At 37.3% G+C, this 19,535-nt stretch overlaps 1 protein-coding gene across 15 annotated transcripts in view; it reads right to left on the bottom strand.

Annotated features, from left to right (window-relative positions):
• MAST2 (microtubule associated serine/threonine kinase 2) overlaps positions 1-19,535 on the bottom strand; it is a 219,421-nt gene that overhangs the window by 127,459 nt on the left and 72,427 nt on the right. The window contains exon 1 of one of the 15 annotated variants that reach the window (XM_086902248.1): positions 11,928-12,751. The exons of 13 other annotated variants lie outside the window; for them this stretch is intronic. In XM_086902248.1, the coding sequence (XP_086758374.1) occupies positions 11,928-11,966 (39 nt within the window). In that variant the 5' untranslated portion in view covers positions 11,967-12,751. Of the gene's footprint in view, positions 1-11,927; positions 12,752-19,535 lie in introns of those variants that run through there. One more of the 15 variants, XM_086902249.1, reaches the window with a different exon arrangement.

Below are 19,535 nucleotides of genomic sequence, written 5' to 3'. Positions count from 1 at the left end.
TGACACATGTCCAGGTCCCTCTGGATGGCACCGCTTCCCTCCAGCGTGTCACCCACTCCACTCAGTGTGGTGTCACCAGCAAACTTGCCGAGGGTTCTCTCAATCCAACATCATAAATGAAGTGTCAAACAGTGTCCGGCCCAATACCACCCCCTGAGGAAACCCTCGTCACTGGTCTCCACTTGGACATCAAACCACTGACCACAACTCTGAGTGCAACGTCTATTTCAACTTTCATTTTTCTCACATTACCTCATTCTTAAATAAAAAAGATTTCCTATGAATTTTATTTAAAATTTTAACCTTTAAAAACTAATATGCACAAATGCTATGAGTGTTTTTCTGTACCTTATTGCTCTCTCAGCTGCATTTTATGATCTTTACAGCTACTTTGACTCCTTTGGCTACATTTTCTAAGCATAAATCTTCAAGATGCCCTTAGTTTGGAAAAATCTTTACTCCATTCAAGGAATTAAATGCAGTTTTTTACTACAACTTCAAATACATTTACCAATTTTTTTGTCTTCATCATCAGTTTTCATTTTCTGTTTCATCATGGTTTTCTGACTGCTATGAAGCAGTTTAGAACTACACAAATAACAAATGGTAGATTCAGAGGGAAAAAGAAGAGGGCTGATTATTGAACAGTAAAGTGAATGTTTTTTCAAACTGATGAAAAATAGATACCTTGTCCAAATATATCTCTTTGCATGGTTGAAAGACTGTGAGAGAAGAAGCAAGATTTTAGGAGAGGCATATTAAGTAAAAACCGATAATATTGCTCAAGCTGTTCCAAAATACAGTGCTTAAAACCAATTTCTAGCCATAACAACTATCAATCATGATCTGTTACACTAATAATAGGATTTTAGTCTATTTTTGCTTTTTGTAAAATTGGCACACATTCAAGATGAAAAGTGGCAAAGAGGTTTTTTCTCCCCTGCCTTTGTGTAGCATAATATACTCCCTAAACCTGCTTATTACACAAATATTGAAGAAGTCCATTTTTTTTTGAGTGTTCTATCAGAACTAACTCAGCATCCCAAACTGAGTGCTTGCAGCTTTCACCTATATTTGATTAACTCATCCTTCCGCATCCTAACCACAACTTGTTCCACACAAGACCAAGCAGTGTTCGTTCATTTCTTTTTCACAGAATTAAAAGCCAAATCAATGATTCCCACAAGAACCTTCAGCAAAGACCCAAAAACCCAGCCCAGGTACAAAGGTGCCCTCTTTTTATTTCCACAGCTACATTTCTTGCCGGTTTGATTTTTTGGGTTTTGTTTCGGTTCTTTTCCAGGAGAGCAGGGGGGCTCTTGAAAAACCAACAGGAATCATTTTAATGCTTTCTGAAATCTGCCTTCTAGGAGTTTAGAAGCACTAATTCTTCGCCAAGAATACTTGGAGAGAAGCTGAGGTTGCCAACTGGGGAGAAAAAAAAGGCAACCATTCCATTTAAAACATCCCTTCTCTACAGTGGTCAGGTTTCATTTGCACTATGCACCCTGCTGACGTTCATTTAGCAGCCCACTAATCAAGCTCACTTCCTGAAAGAAACTCAGAAAATACTGAAATGATGGCTGTTAAATTCCAAAGTTTTCAGAAAACAGAAGGAACTTAAGCATAAAACCTCCTTTTGAGTCCCATTATACAATATTCACAGTTCTGTCTGACTTCACCTGCGGAACAACTGGGATCTGGCATAAGGATAAATGGGGAATAACGAGGGGAGGCAAAGCTCTCTTGGGACTAGGCTTTAATTTGCCTACAATAGAGAAATTTTTTAAGTTCAGAAACAAAATAAAAATCAATAGTTGTTTCTTGAAACACTCACTTTCACCTGATATCAGTCATGAGCACATAAAGAGACCCAAGATACCAATACTGGAGTGTTTTGTTTCAAATATCAGGGTCTATGTCAAGGGTATTTAAAGACATCTTATTTCAGGATAAACTAGGTCACCTGAGGATTAAGGGGTAAATGAATGAAAGCCATACACCAATCTCTCAAACAATAAGATAATACAGCTGTTTCTGGTTGAAAGGTGAAGTTAGTAAAACCCTTTGGTTAGCATTATATTGTCTGCCAAAAACCACAAACAGTAATCACTTTATCCAGTAATTCTCTTATTAAAGACCAAGAGAACTATTGCCTCCCAGAAAGAACTTACATGCCACAGTGACCAGACTGACCTTCTTTGATGTCACTGCAACTTTACCTCAAATGCTATTTTATTTGTTTTTGTGTTTTTTAAACAGAGAAAAAATAACTTTATTTTGTGGTACACAAATGCTACACAAAAAGATGAAGTTACTTGTGAGAGTAATGCAAGGCAAGATCTATCCCAAACCTTTCTCATTCCACTGCCTTCAATTCTATGCAAGTTATGCAAGGGATTGCTTTCAAGAAACTGTTCAAGAAATGTGAATTAAGTACATGGGAAATTGGCAATTCCAAGCAACAGCACGTAAAGACCTCTCACCCCCCATTTAGACATGTAACTGGATTTTTCACCTGGTTATAATCACCTCCCCACTGCTATCAAAAAGAAGGGATTCTGTTACAGCACCATTTTTAGGTAACAGGTTTCCCCAAGATTGCTGCAATCCATACAGCCAGGCAAGGTACAGGCTATTTCTCTTGATTCATGGTAAATCAATATTATGTTCCCAGCACCACACAACTAAATTACACCTATTGCATCTGCTGCTGAAAGCTGTATGTAAGGGCATGGTTTTTCTTTAGTATTTCATTTTTATCAGTCCCAATGGTACTACATTGGATTCTATGTTGTATTATGCCTTAACAAAAATGATTTTACTACATCACTCCATCATCTGTCTAAACTTAATCAAGCACAACATTGCTTTCTGAAGGTCTACAGTAGTCTCATGTCCCTGAGGGGCTTTCTTCATGGTAGCCACTTTGGAAGAAAAATATCAGCTTGGCAGTATCAAACTCTCAAAATTTACAGGCTGGCAGTCACCAACACATAGCAAAACTGCCCCAGATTATAAAATGGTTTAAAAAAAAATTTATGTTTGCCCATTTCAATGGGCATTTCAAGAAGTCTTGGGTGCTATTTAATAAATAAATATTTTGAGACAAAGTGCAACAGAACTGCCAGATTTAAATTTGGTCTGCAGAGTTTTAAGGTAGGGCCTACCAAAAGAGTCAACAAGCTCAGAACAGGAAGCTGCCTGCCATTCACTTTTGAAAGAGGAAAAGACAAAAGCTAGAAAAACAAATAGTAAATTACTGGGGATCATTAGGGAGAATAAACTGTCCGCCCATAGCCTTTGCAATCTGAAATCAATCTCAAATGTAAAATCACTCACGTCTGTATTCAAGTCACCTCCAATCTTTTTCCTGCCCATAGCTCACCACAATCCGTTCCTCCAGCCTTTAAATTTATCCCCACTGTTCAGGTTTTTAAGATCCTAATTGCCTCCCAACAGGCACCTCACAATTAGCCACCCCCAGGGGATTTCTCTACCAGTCAGCACACATTCTTCCACCTTAGCCAAACTGTTCACTATAATTATGAAATATAAAGCCAAACGACGCACATTTTTTAAAGGAGATCACTACATGTACCTAATGAAAAAAAACAGTGTAATACTGGAAGCACTTAGAAACACTCTCAGGGCCACAGATTTGCTGGGAAGTGATGGCCATGGGTTTGGTGTGCTCCATTTCAGACCATGGCAGGCTGGAGTCATCCCCAGCATGAATGAGCCACAGCTCACAGACCAGTGGAGCAGAAAGGGCTTTTTTCACAGAATACACCAGCCTACCCCAGTGACATCTAATATAATTTCTTTCTTTTGGCAGGCAGTACAAGTGACATTTATTAGCCTATGCTGATGTAAAACAAGTGATAAATGTCAGAGGCAATTAATATTTTCATCTTTTGAGAAAAGTAATTTAAAAGTAATTATATCAGGTTACAGTTGTTTAAGCTGTGTCATACAATAGGTAATATTTATATTCATCCTTATTCCAAACATGATTTTATCACACTAATATCCAAGAGCATTTTGAAAAAGAGAAACTGTTGGCTATAAAAGTATCTGTTGTGCTTCAACAATTTGATTTGAAGGGAGCATTGCTATTAGCAAAATGAGTCATTTAAAGATTTGATTTATAGATTTGACCAGGTAAAAACAAAGCTGAACCACTTTCCATCCAGAGAATGTGTTCATAGATGATGTGCTGATAACTTCAAAGCCCAGATTTAAAAGATATATATATATATCATCTCTAAAAAGAAACAATACAAAACCATAAATTAAATTATTTATTTAAGAAAAGAAATTCATTCAAAAGACAGCAATGACATCTATCAGGAAGCATTCTGCATAGAAAGTGGATGAGTTAAACCCTTAATTCACTATATTATGACATGTTTGCAGTACAGCACTTCACCCAAAGCCCCACAGCAGAAAACATGTCGGGATGCATGGAAAAATGGGCATTATTACCTTCATACATATCAATAAAATTGATACTGGAGAACAGTTATGGACAGTGAGGCTGAATGTTAAAATAAAGACCATCAAAATCTGAAACAACTGAATACTTTTTATTGGATCTCATTCTTGATCCTTGGAAAAAAAAAAAAAAGAGAAACTTCAAGGTTGAATCATACAGAAGCATTTCTGTAAAATGTCATGTGTTATATATTTCTACTACAGTATACAATAATTGAATTCAAGCTGAAATTAGCTTTCTAACATGGAATAGACTTTTACACTCTGAATCACAAAACTACAAAGTGTGATTCATAGCAAATCTTTAAATAGAGATTATGATTTCAAAGCTCATAAGCCAAGTTTAAGGAACTCTGCTGCATTATTTACAGTACAAACCCAATGTTTTCAGGAGATATGAGTAAAGTGAAAAGTCGTATTTCTAAAGCATACCTCCTTACATTAAGCCTAGTCTAACAAATCATTTCCATACCACTTGAATTTATGGTAGTTTTAGGTGGCTTTTATTTTGTTTAGCAATTCTATGGAATATCACTGATAGCCAGGCCAGAAGTCATACTACTAAGAAAAACCATACAACTAGACACATAAACATTCAGTGAGCAAAACTTTAATAAAGTCCACCTCCACCAAAGCCAACCCCATGTCTTTGATTACTGAAAGATTATGTAAACGTTAAATATTTTGTTCCTGGAAAAAAAAAAAAAGTAATAAAAAGCTGCTAGGCTATAGTCTCAGATTTGAAAATTTAAAATATATCCACACAATTGAAAACAAACTACAGGGAATACTTGACCCATGGATGCTAAGATAAAAACAGCTGCATTTTCACACTGTTCTGGTGGGCAAAAAGACTTTGCTATTCATGTAGCTGCTGAACAAAGTAATCCAGTTTCCTGCCTCTCATTGTTGTGCTAAGAATGCACATCAAGAAGTCTAGGGTATGCAATTCTTAAAAAAAAAAAAAAAAATGAAGATTTAATATTATCTCTTTCAGAGAATAACACTAAAACACTTTGGAGTCCACAAACTACTTCATATTTTTAATAGTAGCTCCTAGAAATTCAAGAATCACCAACCTTGAAAAGCCTATCCTTTCTTGATCCCAGAAATGATAAAATTCCATACCTTCTACATGTCAGATAAATACTAATGGCTTGGGTAAAGCAATTTAATATTAAATAAAAGAGGAACAACTGATAAATCACATAAGAAATACTGCCCCATATTTACAAGTGATTTTAAATGTCTCGACATTTTAGAGAGCTTTTTCTAGGTGTTACTAAAATACTGCAACTCCTAAAATATTTTCTCTCATTTATGTGGCTACTGTCCACAATTTACAAATATTCAGAATGCAGAGATAATTGATATTTATCCCTTGAAAACACAAGAGGACTACCTCCTCCCAATCAGTAGTGATAGTTTTTCAAAATTAGATTTTTTTCACTTGGCATGTTTTAATCAGGTTTCCTTTAACCAAAAAAAGAAATAAAAAAAAAATAAAAAAAATCCTTCAATGTATTTGGAAAACGAAGAGGCAACCATAACCAGCAGAACTGACAGGAAAATAAAAACATGCTCTAACCAATTTCAACTTCCAGGCTGATGACATAAGCCTAGAAGCAAAATACATGCTGCCTCACTGCAGGACATTTCTTCTCATTAAAGAGGTAAGTGGGTCTGTGTAAGCAGTGAAGACTATTAAAGATAAGGAGATTAAACACCAGTCTTGCAGCATGGCAGCATTATGTGATGTTGCTAGGCTGGAGAACTGGTTTCCCTTTAAGATTTGGGATTTCCAGCATTAAACAAGTACAAAATGCAGCAATATTAACACCAGTGAAACACGCCAAGTGGCTGATGGTGAGGAGGAGAAACACTCTCACTCTCTACACAGCAACCCCTGTCACCAGCAGCAGCAGCAAACACCATTCATGGCAACAGCGAGTCCATCTGACATGTTCAAGCCAATGAAATGTATGAAACAGGTATTACTGTTTATCTTTGGGGAGAATCCCTCTATCCAGCATTTCCTTAGGCTCAGGTTGACACATATAGATCCATTCTTTCATGCAGTCACCTGCTAACAAAACCTCCCTTCCTGAAGTAGTAGAATTAATTACTGGTATTTTTATCTTTTTCTCACAGCCTGAAAATAAAAAGTTTAGTGCAGCTACACAAGCATTCACCAAGTCCTTACTGACAAACCGAAAGCACTTATTTAAGCATAACTACAGCAAATTATCAAAGCAATTTAACAATACCCTGAAGACAGCAGTTAAATGCCATCTTTTCTGCCTGAGCAAACCATTTAACCTTTTATCCTTGTACATATTTCAAGGACCTTTTATTCTGACAAGGTTTCACATTTTTTCCTTGGTATATTTTCTAGTGTCCTCAAAGTGAATGCCAGAAGCACATGTTCCCCAAATTTTGTTCCCTTCCCTACTCCATTGCCAAGTGGACCACAAGCACTAATCCTGAAAAATCAAACCACTGGGAAAGCTCACATGCCCAGAAGACATCCACCAAAAACCCACAAGACTTCACACCTGTCTGAGCATGAATCCTCAGTCCTACAATGGGATGTAACATACAGATTTCACAACAATCCATTTTCCTGACATACAGCATCCCAGCACAAGATTAAAACAGACTCATCTAATAAAACTTCACAGTTTTTTTCCACTGACTTTAGTCAAAACAAGTTGCTTATGACCGCTCTAGTTAATGAATTGTAGCAATCATTCATCTGTAGTCAGAGTCCCCCAATTCTCCCCAGCAGAAGACAGAGCACATTGCACAGACAGTCTGGACACCCACAGCCATCAGCCTCTGCACAAGAACAAGGTCATTTCCCTTCTCCACACAGGTAACAGCAATGCAGACCCCACTCCTCTTGTCAGCTGCCAATTTTCACAGAATCTAAAGAACTTAAGACTATCTTTTTAATTAATTTCAGGTGTTGGAAATTTACTGAGGGAACAAGAGCCAAGCCTGAACATAAATCTTGCTTTTTTTGGAAGTCAACCTGAAAGAATTATTTTTCTTTAACTAATGTTTTTAAAAAGAAAACTAGTATATGCAATTTCTGGTATTCTAAGATGAGTTTAAAATTTCAGTATCTGAATAAATCATTTTTATTTATCTTCTCATGTTATCACCTCTTCCTCAGATGTCAGTGTAAGTGGTGACTGCCTACATCATCACTGTTGGAAGCTCTTCAGCAGATATCTGAACTGTGGGTTCAGCTATGTTCCTGGTAAATCTGTGAGCAGTATAAGTCTTGTTAATATATTTCCCATAGCAGGCTCCCCTATAGCACAAAACTTGTAGTTCAAAGCCTCAAATCCAGGAGACTTGTAACATCTGAAGAACTTCACGTGTGTATGTATGCATGTATCTTCATGCTAAACTTACAAAGGTAACCTTCAGTTTAAAATGTAGGTATTAATTATTTAATGTATATTTCAGAAGTTTTCTAAAAGCAGAACAGAAAAATTGAATTTTGAGTCCCATTCAGTGTCTCCCTTAACTGTGAACAACTTACAGCCCTTTAGAGAGCAATTTCTACATTTTTTTATAAAAATACTGTAAAAAGCAACATTCTCACTAACAGTATTTTTATCAGATCTTGTAATGAGCTTTGTAGCCAACAAAAAATGTCTTCAATAATTCTAAAATACACTCTTTAGCAGACAAAATTGAAGAGCTTGTCAAGTTCCAGGGTCTCTCAATATGGCCAAAGATGCACCAGAGAAACTGTACTGTGCAGTCAGCCTTCTCTTGTTAAATATATTGAAGCTTCGAGATTCCACTGACTTTATTATTCCCTTTCCCTATAGAACAAAACAAAAAAGTGCTCAGTCCTTGGAGTACAATAAATCAGCTCAAGAACAAGTGCACCAAATACTCTGAGATTATACTCTCCATGCCCTATTTCCCCCCTGCCCCCAGGAGGAAAATGTTGGATTTATCTTTTAAATTAATGAATCATTCTTCTGGTGGGATGGAAGGCATGGTTTTTTAGATATATTATATTTTAGCCAAACATGCTGTGCAGTAGAAACACTAGCCAAGACAAGCACATTCAAGTCCTGTGATGCAGTTTCAGATCTGCACTGAAACCAGCACAAAAGCGGTCCCACAGATTACCTAGTTGAACTTAGCCCAAATTTCAGCAGAAAATTAAAGGGAGATATCACACACTGTAAGAAAAGATGGACACAGGGAACTGTGGGGATAATGTCCAGCCACATCTGAATACTGCTCACACAGCACAAATGCAGAACATAAGCTGTGTTCAAGTATGTGAAATTTGGAATACTACACTCTCCATTACTTTTCTTACTTGCATTCACTCATCAAGACTTTGGGGATAGAAACTCCAATTCCTTGCATGTGTGAGAGGAGTAAAAGCACACATGCACCAGCTCCTGCAATGCAAAAGAAAGCAAAAACCCCACAAGTTTCTAGTACAGTATGATGTTCAAAATACCAGCTCATCTTCACAGGGGCTCACTGGGTACTACTGCAATGATCTGCACTGAAATACCAGCAACAACAAATGTACAGGGAACAAAAACAAACCTAGGTAGCCTCCTAACATTTGTGGCTACATCACAATGTATTTTATGTAACACCAAATAACTTAGAAATCCAAATACAGATCTCTGTACAGTGTACAGCAGAAACAGCTCCACCACTTACAGCACCTGTCCCTAGGCAGTAATTTATGCCAAAAGTCCAAGTTCATTACCTAAAATGAAAGCCTAGAAATTAAAGGAATATTCCATTATTAGATGGTTTTTTCAGCCTTTTCTCAATACTGTTGCACAGCTACGTCACTGCGAGCATGCTATATATGTGTGCCTATTTATAAATATATACAGTTAAAGGTACACAGAAAATCTGATTTGCCTCTCCTGGACCTTACATTTCCACACATTTGACCACTACAAACTTGTAGACCAAATTTGTGGCACCAAAGAGGATGCAACAAAAGCAGACTGAACAAATGAAGAAGGTGGTACAGAAGAGCCACGTGCCAGTTTGACTTTGTATGTAGGAACATTCCTGCTCCTTTTAGATTTTCTGCTCCCTCTAGTCCACAGCTATTTACTGCAGGGACCAGGGCTGAGAGAGTCCCCCAAGAAGACAAAGTTATCACAGTGTTGATATCACAAGCATTTCAGGTGATGGAGGTAAAAGGAAGCATGAAGAAAACATATACATACATTTGCAAAGTGCCCTGTATTGAAACAGAAAGGAAACAAGATTTTCACAGTGCACACGATTAAGTACCAGAACAGGTGCCAAAAAAGGCTGCAGAATCTCCATCCCTAGATGCACTCAAAACCAGCCTGGACAAGTCCTTCAGCAACTTGATCTAAATTTGGAATTAGCATTGCTTTGAGTGGAGATGTTGGATTAGAGGACCTAATTTGGGCTGTGATGCTCATTTGAAAAGCCATTGACATCCAGTTTGAACTAAGAAAGGAATTATTTTCATCAAACTAGTATCATCCAGCTCTCCAAGGGAAGTCATTAAATATATTGCCTTGGCAATGCACCAACAGCTTTTTTTTTTTTTTTTCCCCTGATTTTTAAAGTTGAAATTGACTATAAAATGGTCAAGCCACAATTTCTTCCAAAAATTCTACTCCAAAATATAGAGGGGAAAAAAAAAGATCTAACATTAACTTCCTTTTGGACATCTGCCTTATTTCCTGATGTCCCTTTAGCCTATTTTCTTAGTTCCTGAAGTATTTATTGATGTAGATATTGATTACACCTATATATATATATATATATATTTATGTGTGTGTGTGTGTGTATGTATGTATGTACATGTATATACATACCTACCCAACTGTGTACAGACACAATACCACATCTAGACAGTAAACACTCAAGACCACCAAAATGATGGAATTTCACATAGTTAAAGCAGAGAAATGCATTCTCATTCCCAGCAGTGTCTTCTGCTGACACTGGTGGACATTCGGGCTCCTCTAACCTCCCTCCCTTTTTCAATACTCCTCTGAAGAATTACCATGAAAATCACTCCCTAACATGTCAAATAGATACAATATTCCCAAGAAATTCTAGGTTCAGAAAAGTAATAAATGCCTTGAAAAAAAATCTGATTATCTGTGGACAGAAACAATCTTCTTGGTTATGAAACTGACTAATTAAATACATTGAAAATAATTTTTTTTTTTTCCAAAAATTAAACCCCAATCAATTTTACTTACTCCTATATACTCAGTTATTCAGAAAGTAAATACAGCTAATTTTATGATGAGGAAGTGCACTATCCTAATACACTGTCACCATGGTGTATGCATACACTGTGTCAAGCTTTTTCAGGAATAAGCTAGCCCCAAAAAAAAGAAAAGAAAAAAAGAAAATAAAAAAAAAGGTGAGATGTAGAACATATTCTTGTAAGGCAAAAATTACTTTGTAATTGCCTTAAGGCATCAGCAAGGTATGAACAGCAATATGTTAAAATGCTAAATTTATTTTCCTCAAAGGAAGTTAAACAATGGGACAGGCATGGTTAATTTCATAGGCAACATTCATGGTCTATAAACAATTACTTATGCTAGCAAGTAGGTAATAGGCTATATACCATCCTATTACAGTGACAAGAGGGACAGGGGGGAAGAATATGGTGCACTCAAGCCCAAATCTATTCCCTGTCCATCTCACACAAGACTTTGGAGCTCACTCACTTCCAGCAGTTTTATTCCATAAGCATCAGTTCAGTTACCACACGCCCCTGACACTGGCACAGATTACTGTTTGTCATACCAGTGCAACTGAGGGCAACTTTCACAGCACCAGTACAAAATAAAACTTCACTAGTATGTTTGAGTTCAAAACAAATTAGAGTATTTATTTCAACAATAGCTGTTGAAAGTAAAATATAAATATTATTTGCATTGTTGAATTGCATTCTGGTTTTGGGTTACTGTGCATTTGAAGCAATAAAGAAGCATGTGTCAAAAATAAATGAGAATATTCAATCTGCTTTGACATTTAATTTTTAATTAATGCTCAAGTAAAATGGCTACTCTGAGGCAAGTCTGACAAGTCATGTAACAGATTTTTGTATGTATCTGTAAAAGTGAAGTTCCAAAAATAAGGAAAGCCTTGTAGTTTATACTTCACTTCTTACCACAGGAATAGTCACAAAACTGGATACAACCCAAGACATTAAAAAATTATTTTATTACTGTATACAAAATCCTGCATTTAATTTATAAAATATACACTAGGTGAAAACAGAAAACCTCAAATTCTGGAATCATTGTTATGTACTCAGTCAACCAGATTTACATCAAACAACTGTCAGCATTTTTATGAGACTGTCAACAATACAAGCAGAAGAAAAAATATAAGAAGGCTGAAGTTACACTTACCTGCAGCCCTCTTCTTCGAAGGATACTTGAATCATCCATACTTCGACTGGTGATCACCTAAAGCTCACTTGCTTCTCACTAGCTTTGCTCTCTAACTGTTAAAGAAGTCCATTATTTTCAAACTTTTCTCCCCCTCCCACTCGCCCTCCGTCCACTTGCTAAAAATAGGACATGGTCTTTCACTCGCCTGTCATGAAGAACTGCAGCCACCGTCTCTGACTAGCTGTATGTAATTTTGCCTGCCTCTTTGTGGCACATTTAGCAAGTCACACTGGAAAAAATCTGTTCGACTTTCCTAAATCTTTTCAAGGTTGGATGTCTCACTCCCCTCATACACACAACTGTCTACAAATATGTAATAATAATCCACAATTCCACGTAAGGCCAAAGAGTGGAATTTAATTCAGATCCCACACGCACGTATTTTTGCTTTACTTCAATTTACTTGAGCTGTTATAAGGGATCAGTAAACTAAAACAGCTGCATTCATTTACTGTGTATAATAAGCTCACAAAATCCAGGTCACATTTCCTTTAAAAAACACACAGTCACGCTAACTAAAAAAGCAACACTGTGGATGATACACCGGCACCTAAAATACAGGAAAAATCTCGCTATGAAAACCATCGAAATTTTATTTTTCCCAATTCTGAAAAATTCCTTTACTCCTTTGCACGACAAAGCAACTATCAGATTCTTCAGATACTGTCAGACATTCTTTTGTTTCTGCTATCTCTGAGGTATGCTGGGCTCCTCCATGCAGCAGGCACGGCACATTCTTCAGCTCATTGCTGAGATCTTGCGACTCTCATGTGCTGAAGGGTCTGGAACACATGTTGCAAGTTCTGAACATTTAAGAATTCATTCATCTATTCATCACTGACAGAGCTGGCTGAAGTAGCCCTTCCCTCATCGTCACCCATGGCAAAAAGGCAGAGGGGTGGGAAAGAAAAGGAAAAAGCACAGTTCAGCTGAGGCTTTTTCAGTCTGTCCTGCAGTTTCTGTTTTCCAGCTACCTTCACACAGACAACTCCAGCAAGGTCAAAAAGGGCTTCGCCCCTTTAGGTCCATTATGCCAATGCCATTTCAAAACATGAGCATACAGCATGTGTTGAAAAACAAAACAACAATAAAGCTTCTAGCTATACCAAACACCATTTCAGTAAAAACAAAAATCTAGGTATGTTCATCCCAGTATCATTTAAATTACTGAGCATGTCAAGAAGCCTTTGTCCTACACATGCCCTTTCTAGATTAAAAAGGAAAAAAATAAAGTATTGCAAATATAATGAACAACCTTCTGCCGCAACAACCTTCCATTTCTTAGCAGAAACCTAAAGCAACAGATTTCATCTCCTGATAAAAGCTTAGGAAGAGTCTATTTATAACTTCTGAATATAAACACCGCATTTAAAAAGAACCTAACTTCAGACTGAAGGATTTCACGAGATACGTAAATCAAACTTCATCGAGAGCTGTGTTTCTGAGGGGATTTCAGCCAGACATCCTCCAGTGTGCAAATGCAAGAGCGGAGCCCAGCCCGAGGGCTGCCTACCACAGCTCCATGGAGCGCTCCAGGTCCCACTGCTAGGACAGCTGCAAGCCAAAATCAGTCTCCACACAAGCACACAGGTTGGCGGTGCTTAAAGGAGCGGAGATTTACACGGAAATCTTTAGCTGATCTTCATGCTAAGTGACCGAGTCACATGAGCTGAACACATCACTGCAAAGTCAGCTGGAAGCAGATACAACTCAATCCCATTCACCAGGCTGCTTTTTTTTTTTTTTTTTTTTTTTTTTTTTTTTTTTCCCTGATCCTCTGCGGAGCGAGTGTGGTCTTTTATTGAGAGCAGCTAATAAATCCTCCCGCTGCCGTCCCTCCTTCCATCCATCTGCCGATTTACACGAGCGAATGCCGAATGAGGGCTGCAGCGCCTTTGTGCGCTCCGGAGAGGGCAGGAGCTCATTTGCATGGAGCCTACTGTACCATATAAAAACCTGCGCTAGTGAAAACAACTCCATGAGCCACTTCATTTTAAAGGAACAGCATCTTCTTTTGCAAATGGGGCTGGGGAACAGCGAGCCAGCCACAAAACTCTGCGGGAGAACTTAAGGATGTGTCACCGCGGGGAACGGCAACATAAAAATACAGATTAAGCTCTGTTTAAAAGCGTAAAATGATCATAGGACTTCACTGTGATAGTATTTAAGACGGATCTCAATAGCATTTCTTGCATTTTGCCATCAATTAAGTTTCCTCAGAAAAAAATACAAAATACTAACTTCAGTTATCAGACATTAGTACTAACTTCAGTTTTCAGACATTAGTACCATACAAATTCTATTTTTACCTAAGAAATTCTCATAGAAACAAAACATTTTGGCATGCATGCTCGCATTACATGCTCTTTGCAATTTATTTTATTCCATAATAGACTGTAGAAATATTTACAGTAGACCATGCACTAACCAGATCATTGATCTTACCTCTTCTAAGGCCAGCAGCATTAAACAACACATTCTGTGAGAGGAATCAAGGCATCTTAACAATCATCCAACAGCATTCCCATTGTACTCTCCTCCTAAATCAACCACTAAATGACAATGTTTAAGCCTGATAACAGTAGTATATAACCATAACTTATTTCCATAACATAACTGGAAGCGTTCTCATTGGCACATATACATCTAATCCTTCCTGGATTATTTACCGTAATATTCAGACATTGCCAATTCTCAATATGCCTTCACAAGTGACTTGTAATTGATTGATGCTGGCATGAGTCTCAAAATACCATGAAAATCATCTGTTCGCTTCCAAATTTCAAGCTTTCTTGGGGAGGATGCTTTCAAATTGGCTGCCTGCCACACCCAGTTTCTGGGGTAGAGAAGCCAACTGGGGCTGCTGGAAAAAAGAAACAGGCATGGCTTTTCCTGCAGCTTCTCTGTCCCCTTCCCTTCTTCAAACAATGTTTATTTAAATGTCAGATCAAAAACCACTACCAAAAACATCACAAATGGGGTGACCACCTTTCTTCCCTCCCATTTTACTGTTAAGACTCATCCACTCTCCTTTTTCTTTCCTTCAGTAAAATCTATCACACAAAATCAGTGATGAAAGAAGATGGGAGAAAATACTTAGGATCAAACTGAAACAAGCAAAGGACAAATGGAATTTAAAAGCAACTCTCTGACGTGAAAATTTTTTTTACTAAATACTACCTTTAGAAATTTAAATTTACCCATTGTTCCAACAAAAGATAACACCGACCTAAGACAGTGATTTTAACATCCTAAAAAGGCCTGCAGGTAAGTCTCCAATTAGAGATGAGAAAATATTTGTAGAAGATGTTACACTAAAAGATACATTACTAAAAGATTATTAAAGAAACCAAAGGACACAAAATGTAATTTTATCTATTACATTAAAAATTACTTCTAGAAGAAAATTCCACAGCAATTTCCAGATACAGGCAATACTTAGGGTCTAAAAAAATACATGTTTATCAGGGGGAAAAAAAAATCAAAATAAGGAGGTCATGTACCACTCAAATCCTTTAAGAATTAGAGTACATACCTTAACTTCACTAAAAACAAAATTAGGAAGGGCGATTAAAAGAGGGAATTCAAAGCTGCTTCACCAATAACTTTAGTAAGCTCCTAACTCAATTCTTCCTCCCTCCATCAAATTTGCAATTCTGGATAAAATTTGCTTTGCTCTGCAGCAACAAGGAAAGAGAAAGGGTAGTGTAGCACTGGGATTTCCTGGACATAATCCAACCAATTCCTGTTTAGCTGCAGTGCTCTGAAAAAGTTCTTTATTGAATCTTGATTTGAAGACATCAAGAAATGGAAAGAGCCATGAACTTCCAGTATGCTCCTGCAAGGATTAGCCTGGTAAGTAGGGAAGGGCAATTTATCAGCTTGCCAATAGTGGGGTGAATTAAATGAGGCTAAGAGCAATTTCCAAAGAAACAAAAGGAGGTACTGCTTTATACAACAGTCACATTGGGCTAGTTCTTGCTGTAAAAGGCTGGAGGGGAGAAAAATCACAAGCATGGGCAGAAGTGTTTGGACAAATGCACTGAAGAATCTGCCAAGAACACTTAAAAGAGGGAAACACACTGAAGTTGACCCAGAGTCACGAACAGTTGCAAGTGCTCTGGGAAGAGACTCTGCCTTAGACACCTGCTATCTGAGATAAGGTCCTGGGCTCAACCAGTGTAATCATTCTGTGGTTTTATTTATGTAGAAAGTCCAAAGGTAGTGCTTGCTGAAGCCTAAAAGGCATTAAGTCCAAAAAGGAAAAAGGTGTAACAGTGAATTTGTAAACTGAAAAGTAATTCTAAAAATAGTGTGTAGCTAGGACAGTTCAAAGCTCCGAAGAGACCAAGAGAACTTACACATCATAAATTAGTGGTACTGTCTCTAGAGATGATATTGATGACATCACCATGGAAAAACATGTCTGATGCCTGTATTTTGAGATGAATATTGATAAAATCAAAGATCCAAAATAAATGTTTCCAGGGTAGAAAAACATCAAGGTTAAAAGACTTTAATAACTCAATCTCCTCTAATTATCCTAGGAAAGGCCACATGCATTACAAGACACTGAAGAATATTAAGAGGACCTGGAATTGTACATTTTACACACTAGACAGCAACCAACCCTACCTCTCAGAGGTCTCTAGGAGGAGTCTGTGCTTGGATTCTGGTCAGTATTTTATGTCTTTTGATAAGAAGAAATCTCTTCTCACTCATGCTGATTCAGACCTCATTCTGCTGCCTGCGACCAAAATCTATCACTTCTCTGTCTTGCAGAAGAAAAAAATCTGACAGGTTAGAACATTTCCAAGGTGAAAATGACAGGAGTTTTCCATCTATTAGCTTAAATCTAATCAAAACAACAATTCTTTCCACTGTTCTGTAGCCCACAGGTTTTCAAACAGCACCAGTGGAAGATGACCAAGGACAGACCAATTTCACAGTCAGAAAAGCAATGACCACAGGAAGTCACTTAGAAGTCGTGCAGTTCTTCCTGTGTACAATACATTTTACTAAAACATAATTGAGAATTCCTGAATAAGCTATTATCCTATTTTTCTTTTCATTTTCTATTCAACAAAGCAACTGCAAAGGGGGAGAAATAAGAAAGGAGTCTGTATCTACTATATTAGAGAGTGCATTTACATATGCACAAAGACGTATCTGTGTAGAATCACGTGGCTCATCTCTGAGCTGTGTTCAGTTTGCATGCTGAACATGAACTACTTTCTACTTATCTTAAATTGTAATTGATATTTGAAATGTATTTCAGATATTACTCAACATGAAAAAACTAGAAGTTAACTAAAATAGAGCAAATAATATTGCTATGACTTCCCAGTCATTTCAGGTTCTTGGCACGGCATCCTGACATCTTTTGTGGTTTATACCATTGCATCAGAACTGAAAGCTACCATTACCATAAAAGCAAAACCAGTAAAGGTCATCTTGGCAATCAAATCATCACACTGTGGATCAAAATTGTGTGTGCTGTCTAGAATAGCTTAAGTGAATCCAATAGCTGCACTCCTTAAACTCATAATTCAGAGGTTCAAGTCCACTTACACTGACCACTTAGAAACTTTTGATATTTTCTATCAGCTACAGAAAACACCAGAAAGTTTCTCACACAACCAGGGCCCCATCATTGGAGATGTGGTGTGAAGGATGTCAGCACTGCACAAAAGGATGATATTGTGATGAACATCAATTCATGTTTTGCCACACAAAGAGTGTTCCAATCCAAAAATCAGGCTAAAAAGACCAATAGCTTTTCAATTTTCTGCAGTAACGTGCAATGTTTTTAATTAAATATTTGATTATCAAGGAATTTTTTGAACCAATGCCCTGATCTAAAAACTGAGATTTAAAATTTACGATTTTTATAATTCCAAGTTCATTATAGCTTTTACCCTATTTAATCAAAACTAAAAGCAATAAGATATCAAGCTGTGGGAAACTTTAAAGCTATAACATTTCCTTACATAACATATTGTCTGGTGGGGAAAAAAGATCACTTTCCAAAATTTTATAAACTGACAATTTCAGTGAGGTTTTTTTTTTTTAAGTCTTTGGTAGCATTTATCTGTGCAAAAAAAAAAACAAAAAGAGCCAAATGTTTCGCTGTCAAACTGAAACTTAAGTGCTTGGGGCTTTTTTTATTTATTTTGATCAAGCTGTGTTTATCTGGAGATTTAAAAACGTGTCTCTTCGAGATACACTGACAGACTACTGAAACCAGGAAGGTTGATGAGGTAACTTGCTTAAAAAAAAAAAAAAAAGGAAAGAAAACACAAATTGGCAGCCAACCTAAGGAAACTCGCCTGACAGCTTGTCTGAATTTCTTCTGGATGTCTTGCCTATTTACAAGATTCAGTTTGATAAAGTAAGACCTTTGGAGCAAAGCTGTGCATTAGCAATGAACCACAGCAGGAACTCATCCTGAACCGCCGCTTACGAGGCTTGGTCCCAGAAAAAGAAACACTGGAAAAACGTCTAAAATTCTCAAGGTTTACACAATACTCAGGCTTTCACAGCACATTTTCTGTTCCCAGTTTGTTAGGTTTAGATTCCTGGGCCAGACTGCCCCATCCCCCACATCCAATGCCTTATGAAAGGCGGCACTCCCACTCATCTTCCATACAAATGTAAATTTGCTGCAGACAAGGCTGGAGGAAAGAGTTCATTCATCTACAGACCAACTGTTTCCATACTGTACCAGAGAAGGGACATGCAGAAGAGACACCAGCTTCCAGGCAGAACCTTGGCTCAAACTAGCATCTTCAGAAAAGATTCTCCAATTAAATTTAATATCTACAGAAAATGTTGTATTCGTTATGCAAATTCATTTCCTGGAGTCGAACTGCCATTAGAACAGAATGGAAACCAGCTTCTCACATGCTACATGTCAAATACAATGCCATTTTTAAAAGAAATGTGTTTTTGATAAGTAGAAAAGTTTTTTTCAATATAGGCTGCAAATTTAAATCTGAAGAAAATATAATTTTTGTTTACTAAACATTTGATGACCTTACCAAAATCAAGTTTCTCTTACTTTAAGATAACCCTCAGCTTCAGACGTCAGGACTTAAACCTCAGCAATTAATAACTCCAACCAGAATGGCAATATCCAAAGCTCAAGGACTCAATATCAACTTGTGTGTTTCCCAAATGAAGCTATTGACATTTACTGAAATGTTTATGGAAACAAAGCCTGTCGTTTCAAGAATCCCACAGGAAAGACATTATAAATACAGTTAGCCAGAAGCTATTTTGCCCTAGAAACTGGCTCTGTAATGCTACAAATTACAGATGCACCTCATATCTCAAGCAAACACATGCTGATAAATACTCCCAAAACTTTACTACACACAAAAGGTTTCCTCCACTTTCCACACTCCTGACTAGCAGTGCCCTTCCTGCAGCCTCACCACAGCAGCAGTGGTTTGCATATACACACTTCCCTTTTCTGTACACTCCTCCCAAACTTCTGCTGCCAATTCTTACATCATCAATAAAGCCACATGACTTTGAAGTACAAGCAAGACAATTTTTATAGGA

Source organism: Cyanistes caeruleus, chromosome 9 (assembly GCF_971803275.1).
Source record: "Cyanistes caeruleus chromosome 9, bCyaCae1.hap1.1, whole genome shotgun sequence".
Taxonomy (NCBI): domain Eukaryota; kingdom Metazoa; phylum Chordata; class Aves; order Passeriformes; family Paridae; genus Cyanistes; species Cyanistes caeruleus.
Note: the sequence above shows the minus strand (reverse complement) of the source record. Positions and strands in the feature narration are given on the sequence as shown.